At 44.4% G+C, this 19,270-nt stretch overlaps 2 protein-coding genes, 1 long non-coding RNA gene and 1 pseudogene across 5 annotated transcripts in view; 2 read left to right on the top strand and 2 right to left on the bottom strand.

Moving 5' to 3' along the window:
* LOC144695267 (uncharacterized) overlaps positions 1-19,270 on the bottom strand; it is a 556,511-nt gene that overhangs the window by 112,047 nt on the left and 425,194 nt on the right. The gene's annotated exons all lie outside the window — the stretch shown is intronic.
* The window catches only part of LOC144695167 (uncharacterized), a 78,035-nt pseudogene that overhangs the window by 30,068 nt on the left and 28,697 nt on the right, over positions 1-19,270 (top strand). The gene's annotated exons all lie outside the window — the stretch shown is intronic.
* Positions 2,877-16,562, top strand: LOC144695297 (uncharacterized). The gene is made up of 2 exons (XR_013579926.1): positions 2,877-3,549; positions 15,270-16,562. It is a non-coding gene; the product is annotated as an uncharacterized LOC144695297 (long non-coding RNA).
* LOC144695280 (uncharacterized) overlaps positions 15,271-19,270 on the bottom strand; it is a 16,795-nt gene continuing 12,795 nt past the window's right edge. Inside the window, 1 exon segment of the mRNA XM_078566195.1 lies at positions 15,271-18,727. Within this exon segment, the coding sequence (XP_078422321.1) occupies positions 17,207-18,727 (1,521 nt within the window). The 3' untranslated portion in view covers positions 15,271-17,206.

Here is a 19,270-nt window from a genome sequence, read left to right as displayed (position 1 = left end):
GCCTCTTGCCACTTGTCTGGGAAATGGCTTGGTTCCTTCTTGGCCCCTTCTTCCTTTTGGCTCTCTTCACCGTCTGCCACTCCCCCTGCTGCTTTCCCACTGCTGCCTCCTCCTCCTCCATTGATTCGCTCTCCTGAGGAGTGGGAGGTTCAGGGGGCAGTGCTGTTGATTGGCTGTCTGTTGCCTCAATCTTTTCCTCCACCATATCTCTCACTGTGTCCTCCTTTGTCCCGTTGTTCTCCCTGGGGGCCTTGGTGGTTGGAGTGACAGGAAGCATTTCTTCTGCTTCCCCCTCGTTGGCTTTGGCTGCCTGTGCGTAAGTACGGCAGCGTTTGGGGCAGGTCCTGTAGAGGTGACCTGCCTCGCCACACAGGTTGCAGCACTTAGCCTGTTTGCGGTCTTTTGTCTGGTGCCCTTTCTGTTTGCAGTTCTTGCAAAGGACGGCGCTGCAGTTGGCCGCCACATGACCAGCCTTGCCGCATGAGCGACAAATTTGGGTTGCCCAGCATAGACAAGGTAGCCACGGCTTCCCCCGATAGCGAATCTGGAAGGAGGGCGGAAGATGGCTCCCTTACCGTCGGTCTTGAGCGTGACCTTAACCTGGCGTTTGCCTGTCCAGATCCCCAAATCGTCTCTAACCGTGGTGCAGCTCCCAACCTTATCGAAGTACCTGGTGAGGAAGGTGAGCACGTCGGTGACAGGGACGAAGGGGTTGTAAAGATGCACCGTCACCACCCAGTCCCGTTGCAACGGCAGAGCAAAGAGCGGCTCCGCCGTCAGGATCTTCATCTCCGGCAGGTCTCTCTTCTCCTCGAACACCTTCAGGAGCTTGACGCAGTCTGCCACTTGCTTGAACGTCACATCAAAATATCCAGCGCTGGGGAAGTCCTGCAGGCAGTAGATCGCTGCAGCTTCGAAACCACACACCTTTAACAGGATCCTCTTGGTGAAGAAGGCCCAATCCATAGGTGCACCTTCTTCGCTGCCCTTCACCATGACTCGGATGGTGTCGGGTACCCCATGGTATGGAGTTCGATTGGTTATAGCCATTGCTTGACGACCTTTCCCTGGCAGAAACGTGATCAAGGTCTCTCCCCTCCCAGGTAACATCCCTGAGAGAGACAATGTCACCTCAGGAACCAGCAGACAACGAATGAACAGCCAACAACAACTCACACACGTACCATAAGAAAACCTGAACACTTTAAAGATTGTGTGTGCAATGAGTGTGTACGGACAGATGAAATTGGAACTGGACTATGCATATGGAGTAACTTGCAAACAGCAGTGCATGCATAATTTTTTTCTTTTTATGAACAGAGGGATGTTTGGATAAATCCTTTTTTACACTGTGGCTTCCCATATTAATATGACCTCTGATGTCATCATATGTAAATAAAGGTTTGAGGGGAGTAACCATTTTACACACCACATGGAACATTGTTTAAAATTCAGAATCCTCCAAATATTTCTGGAGTTACATGAGTTTCCTGAAACTTGGGAAACTGACCGGTGAAATGGAGGTGACTTTGAGCAGCAGATCAGGTGGGGATTTAAACTTGTCATTGTCCCATCTGAATAAAACCTCACTTATCACAGCTGCTGTCTCAGTTCCCTCGGTAAAAACATTTGACAGAGATTTCTACTGTGGGAATAGCATTCTTCATCCTCGGAGACTTTCAAATTGGCAACATCAGTGTGGGATATGTAGCCTTGGATGTGTTTGACAGCAGATCAGAAGAGGAAGACTCACAGCATCCAAGGCAGCGATGACGTGCAGTGGTGGGATCAGCACATGCACAGGAGAGAGGGACACAGGAGAGAGGGAGAAGGTCACAAAACTGAGGGACACAGGAAGGAGGGCCACGGAAGAGAGAGACTGAGAGAAAATTGACCCAGTAATTGGGGATTCAGTCTGCTACTTGAGTAATAACTCTGTGACTTGGGTGTGAGGAAGCACTCATTGTGTGAGGATATGCTCTATGAGTTGATATCTGACAACCCTGCCCTGACCAGGGGTCACTTCCTGTGGAAGTTTGGTTCCTCTCCCAGAATGTACCGGTCCATTCCCCTCTCCCGGGATGCCCTGGTCCAGTCATCTCTCCTGGGATGTCCCAGTCCATTCACCTCGGCCGGTTCCTCACCTGGGCAGTCCCAGTCTAGACCTTGTTTGAGAGTGATATTGTTCAGTGTGCAGTACACTGGGATGATTGTGACCATTCTCTCTCAAGTAATACTGCGATCCACCCCCAGGTGTAGCCAGTACCTGAAACAGTTCTTCAACATCCCACTAGCTCCTCTCTGTGAGCTGCCTCAGAGAGATACAGGCATCAATAAACAACACCACCTCCTCTGTGGTGTATGATATGGTAGCATCAGCAAAGGAAGGGAAGGATCTTGTCCTTAATCAGCTGACCATCAGGTCACTCACCTTCCCTGAATATGGGTGTGATGTCCAAGTTTCTGACAATGAAAGCATTGTGGGATGATCCAGTGTGAGTGATGTTCACATGGAGTATTCTCAGATGGACATTACACACTACATGAAGGAGGGGAATTGTTTTCTGTTCAGGTAGCTCTGTGAGTCTCCTCGGGTGACCTTCAATGCCATGTGAGTGTTATCAATCACTCCTAGCACCTTGGGGAAGCAGCTGTTCCATACTACTATTCCATATTACTCAGACAGACTTCATAATAAATAATGGCAGTAATAAAAGCTTTCCTGGGAAGAGTGGGGTTATTCCCCGAGTTTTATTCCTGACAGACTGTGAGGACTGTGCCTAAACAATAGAACTTTCATGAGTGAATGAAAGCAGAATGGTTAATCAGCAGTACTGATTGACGACAATCCCTTAAAATGTCCATTCCAGCTGACACCAGGGACTTTACCACCTTTCACAGCTTCAGGAACCCAGACACAAAGACAACACTGACACCTGCAGCTCTAACTAGTTACCACTTTAAATCGGCCATGACTGAGTTAGCACTCTGTCTCTGAGTCAGAAGGTTTTGAGTTCAAGTCTCAGTCCAGACCCTTGAATTCTGACACTCCAGTGCAGTACTGAGGGAGTGCTGCACTGTCAGAGGTACCATTTTTCAGAAGAATTAAACCAAGGCCCCATCTGCCCTCAGGCGAATGTAAAAGATCCCATGACACTATGTTGTAGAAGAGCAGGAGAGTTATTCCTGATGTCCTGGTCAATATAGATCCCACATATTATTTGGTCATTATCACATTACAGTTTGTGGGAGCTTGCTGTCTGCAGTTGGCTGCCACATTTCCTTCATTACAACAGTCACTACAGTTCAAAAAATACTTAATGGCTGTAAAGTAATCTTACATGCCTTGAGTGTGAAATTTGATATATAAATGCAAGTCTTTCTTTCTTAGAAAAATGTTCCGCTTCCTGTGAACTGGAAATTATAAACCCATTGATGGAGAAAGTATACCAGCCCACAGTGACGTTGACCAATATATTGTGTACAGAACTCTTAATGTAGGCTCCTGAGTGTTTCAGTGAATAGGAACACACCATGCTGACAAATCAGGTAGATTGGGTTAAGCTGAAAAATGAATTTATCGTGAGTTATAAATCCATACAGAAGATTGATAAAACAGCAGACAAACAATATCACAATATTCAGCTTACATCAAACTTTGAATCAACCAAAATAACAAAACATTTGAAAGTGACTCAAGATCTTTTGCAGAACATGAAATGAATCTTGGAAGAGTGTAAGGTGAATATATCACACGTTATTACATCGAGGTATGATGGGCCGAGGGAACTCAGGTCTGTAGATACTTACCCCCACTCCCTCACCATACTCAGGATTGTAGTCCTCCCAGACAGGAGAGTACAAACATTATCCATGATATTAGTCAAACACCCGTCACCTGAAGAGGATCTGTCTATAATTCACATCATCAACTAAAGCAGGTTCCGACTGGACCCCATACCCACCCCTGAGAGCTGGCTCACTTTACTGACACAGACCACTCACATCAGAGGAAACTCTCTCAGAATACTACAGACAGAAGTTTCTTTAAAATCCCTGTGCTTTAGTCTGGCTCCCAATTCCGATGGTCAGGAATGACCCCGAACTTTAGTGGCCCAGAATGGAGGTTGTTTACATTGTACAAACACATGCAGAATTGAAGAGAGAGAGGTTTGCAAATCTGGTGCAGAGTGGACAACAAGACTGCAGTCATCCTCAAACTGTAGATCATGGTTCCTGCAGATGGAAAGATGGCAAATGTAACCCCACTATTTAAGAAAGGACGGAGAGAGAAAAGGGAACTACAGGCTAGAAGCTAACATCAGTCATAGGGAAGATGCTCGAACCTGTAATAAAGGGTGTGTTAACAGGATGCTTAGAAAATAATGGTAGGATTGGGCAGAGTCAACATGGCTTTATGAAAGGAAAATCGTGTTTAAGAAAGCTGCTAGAGTTTTTTGGGGATGTAACTAGCAGAACCGATAAGGGGGAACCGGTGGATGTGGTGTATTTTGGTTTTGAGAAGGCTTTTGATAAGAGGTTAGTAAACAAGAGGTTAGTAAACAAAATTAGAGCACATGGGATTGGGGGGAATATATTTGCACATTGAGAACTGGTTAACGGATAGAAAATAGGGTAGGAATAAATGGATCACTTTCAGGTTGGCAGGCTGTGACTAGTAGGTTACGCAAGGATTAGTGCTTGGGCCCCAGCTAATCACAATCTATATCAATGATTTGGTTGTGGAAGTGTGAACTGTAAGGAGAATGCAAAGACACTTCAAGTAGATTTTGAGAGGCTAAGTGAGTGGGCAAAAATTTGGGAGATGGAATACAATGTGGAGAAATGTGAGGTTATCCACTTTGGTAGGAAAACCAGAAATACAGAGTATTTCTTAAATGGTGAGAGGCTGGAAAGTGTTGAATTTCAAAAGGGACTTGGGTGTCCTTGTTCATGAATCACTGAAAGCTAACATGCAGGTACAGCAAGCAATTAAGAAGGCAAATGGTACGTTAGCCTTTATTACCAGAGGATTTGAGTACAGGAGTAAAGATGTCTTAATGCAATGATACAGGGCCTTGGTGAGACCGCAGCTGGAGTATTGTGTACAGTTTTGGTCTCCATGCCTCAAGAAAGGTATACTTGCCATAGAAGGAGTGCAACGCAGGTTCACCAGACTGATTCCTGAGATGGAGGGATTGTCCAATGAAGAAGGATTAAATAGACTGGGCCTTTATTCACTGGAGTTTAGAAGAATGAGAGGTGATCTCATTCAAATATCCAAAATTCTTAGAGGACTTAACAGGGTAGATGCAGGAAGATGTTTCCCTGGCTAGGGGTGAGGGAGGGAGGGGTTTTGGGAGGGTGTTGGGGGGCGCTAGAACCAGGAGACACAGTCTCAGAATAAGGGACAAGTCATTTAGGACTGAGATGAGGAGGAATTTCTTCACTCAGAGGGTGGTGAATCTTTGGAATTCTCTGCCCCAGAGGGCTGTGGTGGCTCAGTCATTGAGTATGTTCAGGACAGAGATCAATAGATTTCTGCAAATTAAAAAAAAAAATCAAGGTAAATGGGAATAGTGCAGGAAAATGGTGTGGAAGTACAAGATCAGCCATGATCTCATTGAATGGTGGAGCTCCTATTTCTTACGTTGTTATCTATGGTGGTCCAAGGTAAATGAGTTTCCCATCTAGTTGGTATTTAACACTGACACCAGAGGGCAGTTGATCTTTGATGAGATGAATAGCCACTGTCAGGTAGATTGTAAATAGAACAGGGGGGTATCACACAGCCTTGCTTGACACTAGTCTGGATTTTGAAGGCATCTGTTTCAGATCTACCACTCAAGACAGCTGCAGTCATATCATCATGAAGCAATTGCAGGATTGTGATGAAGTTTCTTGGACATCCAAATCATTGAAGCACAATCCACAGAGCCTCGTGATTTACTGAGTTAAATGCTTTGTTCGAGTCGAATGTAATGAAGAGTTCCTGGTGGTGTTCTCAAGAGGTTGAAAACCTTGTCACAAACAACGCACCTAAAGAGTTTGTCCCCTGTTTGAGTCATCTGGTATCCCAGGAGAGTCGAAGACATCATAAAAGCTTTATCATAAACTACACAATTGAAGAGTTACTCCCGTGTGTGGATTCTCTGATGGAGCAGGGAATAGGATGACCTTGAGAAGGATTTGTCACACACCTCACATGGAAATGGCTTCTCCCCACTGTGAATCCATCGATGTAGCATGAGTGTTGATGACTGTATGAAGATTTTATCGCACACCTCACACTTGAATGCTTTCTCTCCCGTGCGAATTCTTTGGTGTATCAGGAGATTTGAGGATTGTAACTGCATGACTACATGAGAGAAACCATTCAAGAGTGAATTGTGCGACCAAGCCTGCAAACAGCCATCAACACTCCTGAATCACAGATGCATTCACACAGGAATGAAGCTCTTCAGGTACGAGGTGTGCAACGAATCATTCTCAAAGCTATGGAACCTCAAAGCTATGGAGTCACAAACCTCACTCCTGAAGGGTTTCTCTCCTGTGCGAATCCTCTGGTGTTTCGGGTGCTTGAAGGTGTGGTGAAAACTTTGACGCAAATCTCACACTTGAAGGGTTTCTTCCGTGAGTGGATTGTTTGATGTAGCAGAAGACTCCTGAACTGCGTGAAAACTTTGTCACACACCTCATACTTTACCGCTCCTTCCCCTGTGTGAATACTTTGGTGTGCATGGAGATTCATTAACCGTGAGAATGATTTGTCGCAGACCTCGCATTTGAATGGTTTTTCCCCTGTGTGAATGTATTGATGTTGCCAGAGGGTCGTTGGATGTGAGAATGTTTTGTCACATATTGCACCTGAATGGCTCCTCCCCGGTTTGAACATGTTGGTGTCTGCGGAGGTGCCATGAATTCAAGAATAATTGGTTGCATACCTCGCATATGAATGGTTTCTCCCGTGTGAATGCGTTGGTGTTTCCGGAGGACTGATGAGTCTGAGAATGATTTGTTGCACACCTTGCACATGAATGATTTCTCCCCAGGTGAAAATGTTGGTGTGCACAAAGGTTCGATGATTGCAAGAATGATTTATTACAGACCATAAGACATAGGAGCAGAAATTAGGCCATTCGGCCCATCGAGTCTACTCCGCCATTCAATCATGGCTGATAAGTTTCTCAAGACCTCATATGTGAATAGTTTCTCCTCTGTGTGAATGTGTTGGTGCATGAGGAGGTTCCATAGCTTTAAGAATGATTTGTTGCACACCTCGTACCTGAAGAGCTTCACTCCTGTGTGAATGTATCTGTGATTCAGGAGCGTTGATGGCTGTTTGCAGGCTTGGTCGCACAATTCACTCTTGAATGGTTTCTCTCAGATAGTCATGCAGTTATTCCTCAAATATTGGCCAGGATCTACCTGCGGTGTCTAAACTCTCTATTTTCTGGTGTCGTACAGTGCAGTCCTTCTGTAAAACAGGAAAAGGAAACATGATTTCCTCCAGTTCACTCTCCTCCTTTGCTGAAGGGGCTGAGTCCTCAGTTAGAGACTGTTCCACAGTGAGTGCCAGTCTGCTATTCCCCTGTGTGGGGGATCAGATTGAAGTCCTTTCTTTTTCCTCACTTGACTGTCACACACCCTGTTTCCAGCAGGGATACTGGATAGTGACCAGGGGTAGACAACGTGGCTACTTTCTTTCCTACACCCTGACCCCCATCTTCCCAGGCACCATGTCCGCAATGGAAAAGACAGTCGGGTGGAGTGTAAAACGGGCTATCAATTTACTATGAGTTTGAGTCGTGTTTAATATCAAAATGACTCATGGGAAATGTTAATTCAATGGAGATTTTTGAAATTTCTCCCCTTGTTTTCCAAAATTATTTGAAGAAAACACACTGGGCTGGAAGCTAAGGAAAATATTGCTTCAGTGTAGCTGAGTGAAGGGTTCTGGTTTATCCTGGGAAATTAGATACACTGCACTCACTCAGACTGCACATCCCAAATTCAGCTATCAGCCACAGCCCTGGGTAAAACTATCAAATCCAAGCCCAGGCTTTTGGGAAAGGCTGAGGCCTTCAGGTAAAATCTTTAAAGAAGGCATTAAAAGAGATTTCAATAAATGTGTCTCCAGGTATGGCAGCCGAATTGCTATGGTGCTGGATTAACAACCCAGAGATTGTGAATTCAAATCCAACCAGAGAAAGTTACATACATAGAATTACAGTGTTGAAACAGGCCATTCGGCCCAATTGGTCCATGCTGGTGTTTATGCTTCACATGAGCCTCATCTCACCTCTCCTCATCTCGCCCTATCAGCATATCCTTCTGTTCCTTTCTCCCTCATGTGCGTATCTAATTTCCTCTTAAAGGCATCTTTGCTATTCATCTCAACCACTCCACGTTGTGAAACTGAATTTAATAAAGTTTGGAATTTGAGGAATGGAATCAAAATAAAAACATGAAAACTTTCAGGTTGTCCTAAAAATCCAAATATTCTCCTTCAGGGAAGGGAAGCTGCTACAACTGCCTGGTCTGGTCTACATGTGACTCCAGTCCTACACACCATGGTTGACTCTGAGCTGCCCTTTGAAGTGGCCCAGCAAACGATGATAAACAATCACGACAAAGTACAATAATTAGAGGAAAATCAGATTGATCTGGACAATCCTGGCATTGCGTCAGAATAAGATTAAGGTGATCTTAGCCCAGTGAAATCTGTAAAGTTTCTCTTACCAAGGTCTGAGGACAAGTACCCAAGTGAGGAGAGCTGCCCCACAGACTGGTCAAGTAGCAGTGATACTGAATCGTATCAATCTGGAAACATCCCCGACACCTCCGTCACCAACCCTGGGTATGTCCCATCCCACTGGCAGGTGGGAAGTCCTCAACATTGGCTCCATAGACAGCATTTTCCCCCCATCGGGAGGGTTGTGCAGGTGCGGGCGGGTGGATTCCCGATTAGTGCCCCCAGCTGGGGGTGCGCCGTAATTTTACATGGGCGGGCCAATTAAGGAGGGAGTGCTGTGCTGTCAGAGGAGCTGTCTTTCAATTGGGGTGTCAAATCGAGCCCCTTCTGATTTCTGTAAAGTGGGCGTAAAAAGTCCCATGGCACTATTTTGAAGAACAGGGGAGTTATCGCTGGTGTCCTGACCAACATTAATCCCTCAATCAACACCATGAAAAAACAGATTACCTGGTCCTCATCACACTGCTGTTTGTGGGAGCTTGCTGTGTGCACATTGGCTGCCACGTTTCCTACATTACAACAGTGACCACACATCGAAATAAATTATTTCTGTAAAGTGTTTTCAGACATCTGGTGGTCGTGAAAGCTCTATATAACGAAAAGTCTCTTTTTTTCTTTTCTGAGGAGGTTACAGAGATAGGGGGGTGGTGGGAGCTCTTGGAGGGATTTGAAAAGACAGGAATCATCCAGATCACAACACACAGACAGAACTGACCATTCACAGTCCACAGGATAATAACCAGCTCCCAACACACACACACACAACTCAACAATAGGAAATCAGTAAGAATCCTCAGACACTCTGCACCTCCCAGATAATTACACCTCACCTTCTCATATTCAGTAATGACCCATCAACAAAACTCAGCCTGTAAATCAGAAGGGAAATGCTTCCAATAAACACACTCAATATCCAACACACAGCTCCAGGCAAACAGTTCAGCACAAAGCACCGAGTAAACAGCTCTCTCAGCTGGATGTTCTCACACAGCATAAGGGGCATTTCCACACCTGATTCCCCACAGGATAGTCAGGCTGCCTGAAGATTAGTGTGGATATTATGTGATGTAATTATTATAAATTGTGTTCCTTCACTCACCGTCTCCTCACTTGGTTTTCAGTCCCTACAAGAAGTGAAGCAGCTGTGGAAGAGGAAGAGGAGAGAATGGGCAGAGTGGGTAGGCTCTCTGATTGACGTCTCTCACAGCAAAATTCAATAAGATCATGGCTGATTTCATTGTAATCGCATTCCTGCCTACCCCCGATAATCTTTCAGCCTGTTTCCTATCGAGAATCTATCTACCTCTGCCTTAAAAACATTCAAAGGCTCTGCTGCCACCAGCTTTTGAGGAAGAGAGTTCCAAAGACTCATGACCTTCTGAGAGAAAAAGTTCTTTTTGTCTCTGTCCTGAGTGGGCCACTCTTTATTTTTAAACAGTGACCCCTAGTTCTAGATTATCCAACAAGAGGAATCATCATCTCCACGTCCACCTTGTCAAGCCCCCTCAGGATGTTATATATTTAAATCAAGTCACCTCTTACTCTTAAAACTCCAGCAGATATAAGCCTAGCCTATCCAACCTTTCCTCATAAGACAATTTGCCCATTCCAGGTATTACTCCAGTAAACCTTCTCTGAACTGCCTCCAACGCACTTATATCTTCCTTAAATAAGGTGACCAATACGGTACACAGTACTCTAGATGTGGTCTCACTCAAGCTCTATAACTTCAGCATAATCTCCCTACATTTGTATTCAATTCCCCTCACAATAATTGATAACATTTATTAGCTTTCCTAATTACTTGCTGTACCTGTATACTCACCTTATGCGATTAATGCAATAGGACATCCAGACCCCTCTGAATCTCGGAGCTCTGCAATCTCTCATTATTTAGATAATATGTTTCTTTTTTATTTTTCCTGCCAAAATGGACAATTTAACACTTTCCCACATTATAGTCCATGTGCCAGATCTTTGCCCACTCACCTAACCTATTTACATCCCTTTGTAGCATTCTTGTGTCCTCTTCACATCCTGCTATCCTATCAATCTTTATGTCATCAGCAAATTTAGCAACCATACCTTCAGTTCCTTCATCCAAGTCATTTATATAAATTATAAAAGTTGAGGTACCAGCACTGATCCCTGTGGCTCACCACTCGTTACATCTTGTCAACCAGAAAAAAAATCATTTATGTATACCCTCTGTTTCCTGTCAGCCAGCCAATCTTCTATCCATATCAATATGTTACTCCTTATACCATGAGCTTTTATTTTCCACAATAACCTTTGATGTGGCACTTTATCAAATGCCTTCTGGAAATCTGAGTACAGTACATCCACCGGTTCCCCTTTATCCACAGCACATGTTACTCCTTCAAAGAATTCCAATAAATTGATTAAACATGATTTCCCTTTTACAAAACCATGCTGAGTCTGCCTGATTGCCTTGAATTTTTCTAAGTGCCCTGTTATAATATCTTTAATAATAGATTCCAACATTTTCCCTTTGACAGATGATAGGCTAACTGGCCTGTAGTTTCCTGCTTTCTGTCTCCCTCTCATTCGCTATTTTTCAATCTAATGGAACCTTCCCCGAAGCTAGGGAATTTTGGAAAATTAAAACCAACGTATCAATTATCTCACTAGCCACTTCTTTAAGACCCGATGATGAAGTCCATCTGGACCCTGGACTTGTCAGCTCACAGTCCAACAATTTTCTCAGTCCCACTTCCCTGGTGATGGTAATTTTCCCAAGTTCCCCCCTCCCTTCCATTTCCTGATTTACATCAATTTCTGGGATGTTACTTGTATTCTCTATCATGAAGATTGATGCAAAATACCAGTTCAATTCATCTGCCATGTCCTTATTTTCCATTATAATTCCTCAGATTCACTTTCTATCAGACCAAAGCTCACTTTATTCACTCTTTCTTTTTAAAATATCTACAGGAACTCTTACTCTCTGTCTTTATATTTCTAGCTAGCTTTTTATCATACTTTAATTTTTCCTATCCTTATCAATCTTTTGGTCATTCTTTGCTGTTTTTTATATTTTGTCCAATCTTCTGACCTGCCACCCATCTTAGCGTAATTATTTGCTTTTTAAGTTTGATACTATCTTTAATTGTTTTAGTTAACCACAGATGGTGGGTCCTCCCCTTGGAATTTTTATTTCTCATTGGAATGTATCTATTCTGTGCATTCTGAAATGTTCCCTCAAATATCCACCACTGCATCTCTATTGGCCGATCCTTAACCTAATTTGCCAGTTCATTTTAGCTAGCTTGCTTTCATGCCCTCATAATTGCCCTTAAAGTTTAAAATACTAGTCTTGGACCCAGTCTTCTCTCCTTCAAACCGAATGTAAAATTCAATCATATTATGATCACTGCTGCCTAGAGGTGCCTTGACTGTGAGGTCATTAATTAATCCTATCACATTGCACAATACCAGGTCTAGTATAGCCTGCTCTCTAGTTGGTACCAGCACGTTCTAAGAAACTATCCTATAAACATTCTATGAATTCTTCATCTAGGCTACCTTTGCCCACCTGATTTTCCCAGTCAGTATGCAGATTGAAATTCCCCCATGATTATCGCCATACTTTTCTGACAAGCTCCCATCACTTCTGCCTTTATACCCAGTGTATGGTTACTGCTAGGCGGCCTGTAGAACATTCCCACAAATGACTACTTGTATTTATCATTTCTCCCCAAACCATTTCTATATTCTGGTTTCTTGAAATTAGGTCATCCCTCTCTATTGTGCTAATACCATCATTAATTAACAGAGCCACCCCGCCATCTTTTCCTAGCTCCCTGTCCTTCCTAAATGTCACGCATCCTTCAATAGTCAGTCAAATCCCAGTGGTGAGAATTTCTGCTTCTAAGAATATGTCCAGCAGATTTATGACCTTTGTTTGGTAAGTGCTTCTTCAGATAGTCCAACTTCCATCCATCTTCCCATTTCCTGTCAGGAGAGAAGTCACTGATATTCCAGCTTCAGCACCAAGTTTCCAGATCAAACTCACATCAGCACTGGACTGAGATATTCCCCTCAGTTGTTCATGAATCTTGTCTCTAGATTGTTGAGGCTCTGTTTTTATTCTCTCGTCCAGCCACTCTCCTCTGAGCATGAGGCAGCATTTCCATTTGGGATTTCCTGCTTTGTTGGTTGATGCTGTTTGCATTTGTTTCGACATGGCTGTTAGTAGGAAACGGTATAAATAACCTTCATAGAGCTACTTAAACCAACAAAATATCCCTCTACCCAGGCTGAAACACATACAAACTGAACCAAATTCCAATCTCCTAATTAGCTCACTAGTTAACAATCTACTCCACTTTAACTGAGACATTGCTACTCTTGAACTGCTAAAAGTTATGGAAGGTTGGTTAAAGTTGGTTATCTGGCATAAAGTGGCATAATGTGACAGGAGGACTGCAGAGTTTCGATGATGTACTTCCTGAGACTCAGTCTATATCAAAGAACAAGTTGACATTGATACAGAACAGAACAAAGACGGTGAGTGAGAAGTCCAGAACACACTGTCAACGACCCATTTAATAATGCTCAGAAATGTGAACTGACAGTCAATAAATACTGAGTTTTAGAAAAAGCCTCTCCCATTGACACATTGGGGGAGCAGTAACCCTGTGTTGGTCCTCTGTGGTTTTTCTCTGCAAAGAGCTGGAGAGACTTGAACCAGGTGGGGGTCTGGTGAAGGGGCTTCCACTTCCCCTACTGTGGAGCTCATGTCTCTGTGTTACTGGGGTGGAAGCAGCAATCACTGTGTGGGGGGAATGGTCAATGGCAGCAGCAGAGCAGGCCATGGGATCTCACAGTGTTCACACACCGCTCACTGCCTTTAGTATGAAAGATTCTGTAGATCCTTGTGTTCCCGCTCCACACTGGATCCTTACCCTCCAATTTGATCAGCAGCGTCTCTGCTGGACTAACAACAAACCCAGAATTGTATCTCAGAAACAAATATTTGCACCAACAGAACTCAGTCCCTCAGAAGCTACTTACTGGTTCACAGCGAGTCAGACAAACTCCTCCGATGACGGTTTCTTTTCTCCACATTCTCCCACTCCCCAAGCGCGCTCTCTTCCTGCACTGTTACTGGACGAGCTGCCAGCCAATCAGGTGTTCCCACGTGGCCTGGCCACATCGAGTGGGATCAGGCACCAGTGGAAATGCAGCCATGTGTAGTATCACATCTTCATGAAGCAACAACTGATGGAGTAGCAGAACACTGTCCACATGCCATGTGAGCGCTGTTAATAATCAAATACGCATCAGCTGATGACTGGTGTTCAGCAGAACAGGTGCACAGCTTCGAGGGAGCTTAGGACCTGGGTGTCTATGTACATAAATCATTCAAGGTGGCAGGACAGGTTGAAAGAGCGGTTAATAAAGCATACGGCATCCTGGGCTTTATCAATAGGGGTATAAGGTACAAAAGCAAGGAAGTTATGTTAAGCCTGTATAAAATGCTGATTCAGACACAACTGGTGTATTGTGTCCAGTTCTGGGCACCACACTTCACGAAGGATGTGAAGACATGAGAGAAAATGCAGAAAAGATTCATGAGAATGGTTTCTGATTGGAGATTGGAGAAGTTGGACTTGGAGAAGAGAAAGCTGAGAGGAGATTTGATAGAAATATTCAAAATCATGAGGGGTCTGGACAGATTAGAATAAGTTAAAACTGTTCCCATTGGTGGAAGAATCGAAAACCAGACAGCACAGATTTAAGGTAATTAACAAAAGAAGCAATGGCGACATGATGAAAAGCTTTTTACACAGCAAGTGGTTAGGATCTGGAATGCACTGCCTGAGAGGGTGGTGGAGGCAGGTTCCATTGAGGAATTCAAGAGAGAATTGGATCATTATCTAAAATGAAAAGTGTGCAGGGCTACGTGGAAAAGGTAGGGGGGTGGCGCGATGCGATTTGCTCCTTCAGAGGGCCAGCACAAACATGATGGGCAGAATGGTCTGCTGCTCTTTCTGTGCTGTTATGATTCAATGAGAATCAGGACAAGGGAGATCAGGGGGAGGGGTCTGCCTTCTCAGGTGACTGTAAAATATCTCATGACAGTAGGTTGTAGAAGAGCATGACATTCTTGATGTCCTGGCCAATATGGATCCCACAATCAATATTGCAAAAACTGGTTATGTGGTCATCATCACTTTGCTGATTGTGGAAGCTTGCTGTGCACAAATTGGCTGCCATGTTTCCTACATGAAAAGTGACTACACTTCAAAAAACACTTCATTAGCTGTAAGGTGCTTTCAGACGTTCTGTGTTCATGAAAGTTGATATATAAATCCAAATCTTTCTTCCTTAGGGAAATGTTATGCTTCCTGTGAACTAGGAATTATAAACCCATTGATGAAAAATATGTACCAGCCCACAGTGACATTGATCAATATATTGTGTACAAGACTCTTAATGTAGGCTCCTGACTGTTTGTGAATAGGAACACACCATGCTGACAAATCAGGTAGATTGGGTTAAGCTAAAATAGATGAAATTATTGTGAGTTATGAATCTACACAGACAATTGATTAAACAGCAGACAAACAAAAACACAATATTCAGTTTGCATCAAACTTTGAATCAACCAAAATAACAAAACATTTGAAAATGACTCAAGATCTTTCCCAGAACATGAAATGAATCTTGAAGAGTGTAAGATGAACATATCACACCGTTATTACATCGTGGTATGATGGGCTGAGGGGACTCAACTTGACTCCCTCATCATACTCAGGATAGTAGTCCTTCCAGACAGGAGAGTACAAACATTCCCCATGGTATTAGTCAAATGCCCGTCATCTGAAGAGGATCTGTCTCTAATTCACATCATCAACTAAAGCAGGGATCGATTTTACCCCATACGCACTCCCAACTGCTGGTTCACTTTACTAACACACAAACACATTCATATCAGGAATCTGGAAAATATTCACACATCCAAGTCAATTCCAGAACATTGGGCTCAAATAAAGTCAGCTGTATGAAGCTCCTGTGCCCAGTCCATTTGGTTCAAGCTTTGTTGATTCCCAAAGACAAATCCGGAAGGTACAGGACATGTGGTGGGAAGAGAAGCCCAAGAGATCCAACAATATGCTGATATCATGACATGTGAATCTTTTTTGAAGTCACTGGGGCCATCAATAGACCGAGGGGACAAAATCCCCTTTGTTGGTATTTCTCTTCTTAAGGATGACAATGCCATCTGTTAACGCTGGAAAGAACATTTTGAACAACACCACAACCATGGTTCCACAGTGACAGCTGATACCCTCCAGTCTATCCCCCTGTGCTTGTGGTAGAATCCATGGGTAAGTCCCCATCCATGGGAGAGCTGCAACAAACAATCAAACAGATGAAAAATGACAAAGCCTGTGGCCCCGATGGTATTCCAGCTGAGGTCTTCAAAGCTGGTGGACTTCTGCTCACATCAAAGCTCCATGAACTCATCCTACGGATTTGGGAGGAAAAGGAACTCCCTCCGACTTCAGGAATGTGACAATTGTAACTATCTTCAAGACGGAAGATAAACATGCTGCAGAAACTATTAAGGTATTTCCCTCTTGTTCATAACAAAAAGATCTTGACACACATTCTCCTGAATCACGTACTTCCTGTGGCTGAGGAAATCCTCCCAGAGACACAGTGACATCCCCTCCTTATATCTCCTTCTTTGTCTCAGTGTTAATTTTTACCTGATTATGTCTGCATGAAACACCTTGAGACATTTTATTATATTAAAGGTGCTGTATAAATGCAAGTTGTGATGAAGGGTTGATGCCCTCTTTCCATCTCATATTCCCTCCAATCCTCAAGGTACTGACCTGGAGTACAGACTGTGGACATTGATTGGCCTCTAGTGCTCTGTTCGAGTGGCCATTCAGCATGTGTAGACCCAGACAGTGAATGTTGTGAGACAATGGAGATTGTGACATCCGAGGCACATCCTGCCCTCCCCCTAACTTCCCATCTGGGGTCACTGATGAGGAACGGGATTCCTGTCTGATTCTCCCCCTCCATAGACCAGAGATGCTGAGGTTAATTGAAGTCCCTCCATTACTATCCCAGAAATGGCTCCTCTCCTGGGTGCTTGTGCTGGTAGATCAGAAGCTGAAGCCTTTCTAACCACTGGGTGTTTGACTGCCTTCTTGGTCAGAGTGAGAGTCAGTGACTGACTTGCACCTGACGCTGCACTGAAAGGATGCTGAGTTTATACAGGAGCTTCTATACATATTGATGTCTTGTTTTGGTGATGTATGTTGATCTGGTCTAAGGTTAAATTGGCCTTCTTGAAATGATTGGACTAATGGTTGGAGAGGTTTGAGACTGACGCTGAGACAGACAGTGCTTTGGAATGACAGCTCCCCTGTGTGAGCACTGGAGGATAAACAACACAGACAACTCTCAGTGTAACGGAAGCAGGTGACCCGTCTCCAGGTCTATGTGGGGATGTCGGTGTATGGCAAGAGAGGAATAGATGAAACAATCCTGGCACACGTCACACTGGAAGGGTTTGTCTCCCGTGTGGGCTCACTGATGTTCCAGGAGGTCTGACAACTGTGTGAAGGCTTTATTACAGAACTCACACCGATAGGGTTTCTCCCCTGTGTGAGTGCGTTGCTGGTTCAGGAGATACCCTGACTGTGTGAAAACCTTGTCGCACACCTCACACCTGAAGGGTTTCTCTCCATTGTGAATCCACTGATGCTTCAGGAGATCAGAGGATTGGGTGAAAGCCTTTTTATAAACATTGCATACGAAGAGTTTTTCCCTTGTGTGAATCTTCTGGTGTTCTAGGAGGGTCAAATACTTCACCAAATCTTTATCACAAACCTCACATATGAAGGGCTACTCCCCTGTGTGGATTCTCCGGTGGAACAGGAGGTTTGATGACCTCGAGAAGGATTTGTTGCACACATCGCACGCGAATGATTTCACCCCAGTGTGAATGCGTTGGTGTGTACGGAGAGTCGATGACCGTGAGAATGATTTGTCACACACCTCGCACTTGAAGGGTTTCTCGCCTGTGTGAATCCTCTGATGTGTCAGGAGGTGGAAGGAATGAGTGAAAGCCTTCTCACAAACCTCACATCTGAATGGTTTGTCCCCCGTGTGAATCCTCTGGTGTGTCAGGAGGATCGTAGATGTCACAAAAGCTTTATTGCAAACCTCACAAGTGAATGGCTTCTCCCCTGTGTGAATGCGTTGGTGCACACGGAGGGCTGATGACCAAGAGAATGTTTTGTCGCACACTTTACAAGAGAATGGTTTCTCCCCTGTGTGAATACGTTGGTGTGCGAGGAGGGTCGCTGAGTCCAGGAATGATTTGCTGCACACCTCACAAGTGAAGGGTTTTTCCCCTGTGTGAATGCGCTGGTGTGCGAGGAGGTTTGATGACCCAGGGAATGATTTGTTACACACTTCACACTTGAAGGGTTTCTCCCCTGTGTGAATCCTCTGGTGCGTTAGGAAAGTTGAAGACGTCCGAAAAGCTTTATCACAAAGCTTGCATGTGAATGGTTTCTCCCCTGTGTGCATGCGTTGGTGTACACGAAGGTTTGATGACTGTGAGAATGATTTGTTGCAAACATCGCACGTGAATGGTTTCACCCCAGTGTGAATGCGTTGGTGTGTGCGGAGGTTCGATGAGTGTGAGAATGATTTGTCACATACCTCACATGTGAAGGGTTTCTCCCCTGTGTGGATGCGTTGGTGTGCACGGACGGCCAGTAACCACGAGAATGATTTGTTGCACGCCTCGCACCTAAATGGTTTCTCTCCTGTGTGAACGCGTTGGTGTCTCCTGAGGGTCGATGTGTCCGAGAATGATTTGTTGCATCCCTGACACGTGAATGGTTTCTCCCCAGTGTGGATGCGTTGGTGCTTCACGAGTGCTGATTTGTGTGTGAAAGCCCGGGCGCACAGCTCACACTTGAATGGTTTCCCTTCCATGTAGGCGTCCTTGTGTTACAACTGATACAACCGATGCACCTTGTGCATTGGGAGATTTTATGAGCCCTTGGCTTAACAGTGGCTGTAAGAGATCCGCCTTACGTGTTAGGAGGTCTTATGAGCTTTTGGAGCCCTCCTCACACACTTCACACTTGAACAGCCTCTCACCTGTAGGAATGAGTCAGTGGTCCCTGAGGTTCGATGAATGATTGAAGCTCTCACCACACTTGGAGCCCACTCATACTTCTTCCCAGCCTCACTGACCAATTGCCCACAGCCGAACCTTCAAAAAGGTTGGTTCTGATGGAAGACTCCACACCACTGACCAGTTTCAGATCTGATGATCTGTCAAAGCTCCCCTGACCCGACTGATTTACAGATGATGGTTTCACTGCCCAACCTTCTCTGTGTTGAGCAATGCTGCAAAGGGACTGGATGTCTTCCCACAGTTGTGCAGTTGTTCCTTGGATGATAGTCAGGATCTATCTGTGGTGTCTATCCTCTCTGTAATCTCTG

The sequence above is a fragment of the Cetorhinus maximus genome, chromosome 21 (assembly GCF_964194155.1).
Source record: "Cetorhinus maximus chromosome 21, sCetMax3.hap1.1, whole genome shotgun sequence".
NCBI lineage: Eukaryota > Metazoa > Chordata > Chondrichthyes > Lamniformes > Cetorhinidae > Cetorhinus > Cetorhinus maximus.
Note: the sequence above shows the minus strand (reverse complement) of the source record. Positions and strands in the feature narration are given on the sequence as shown.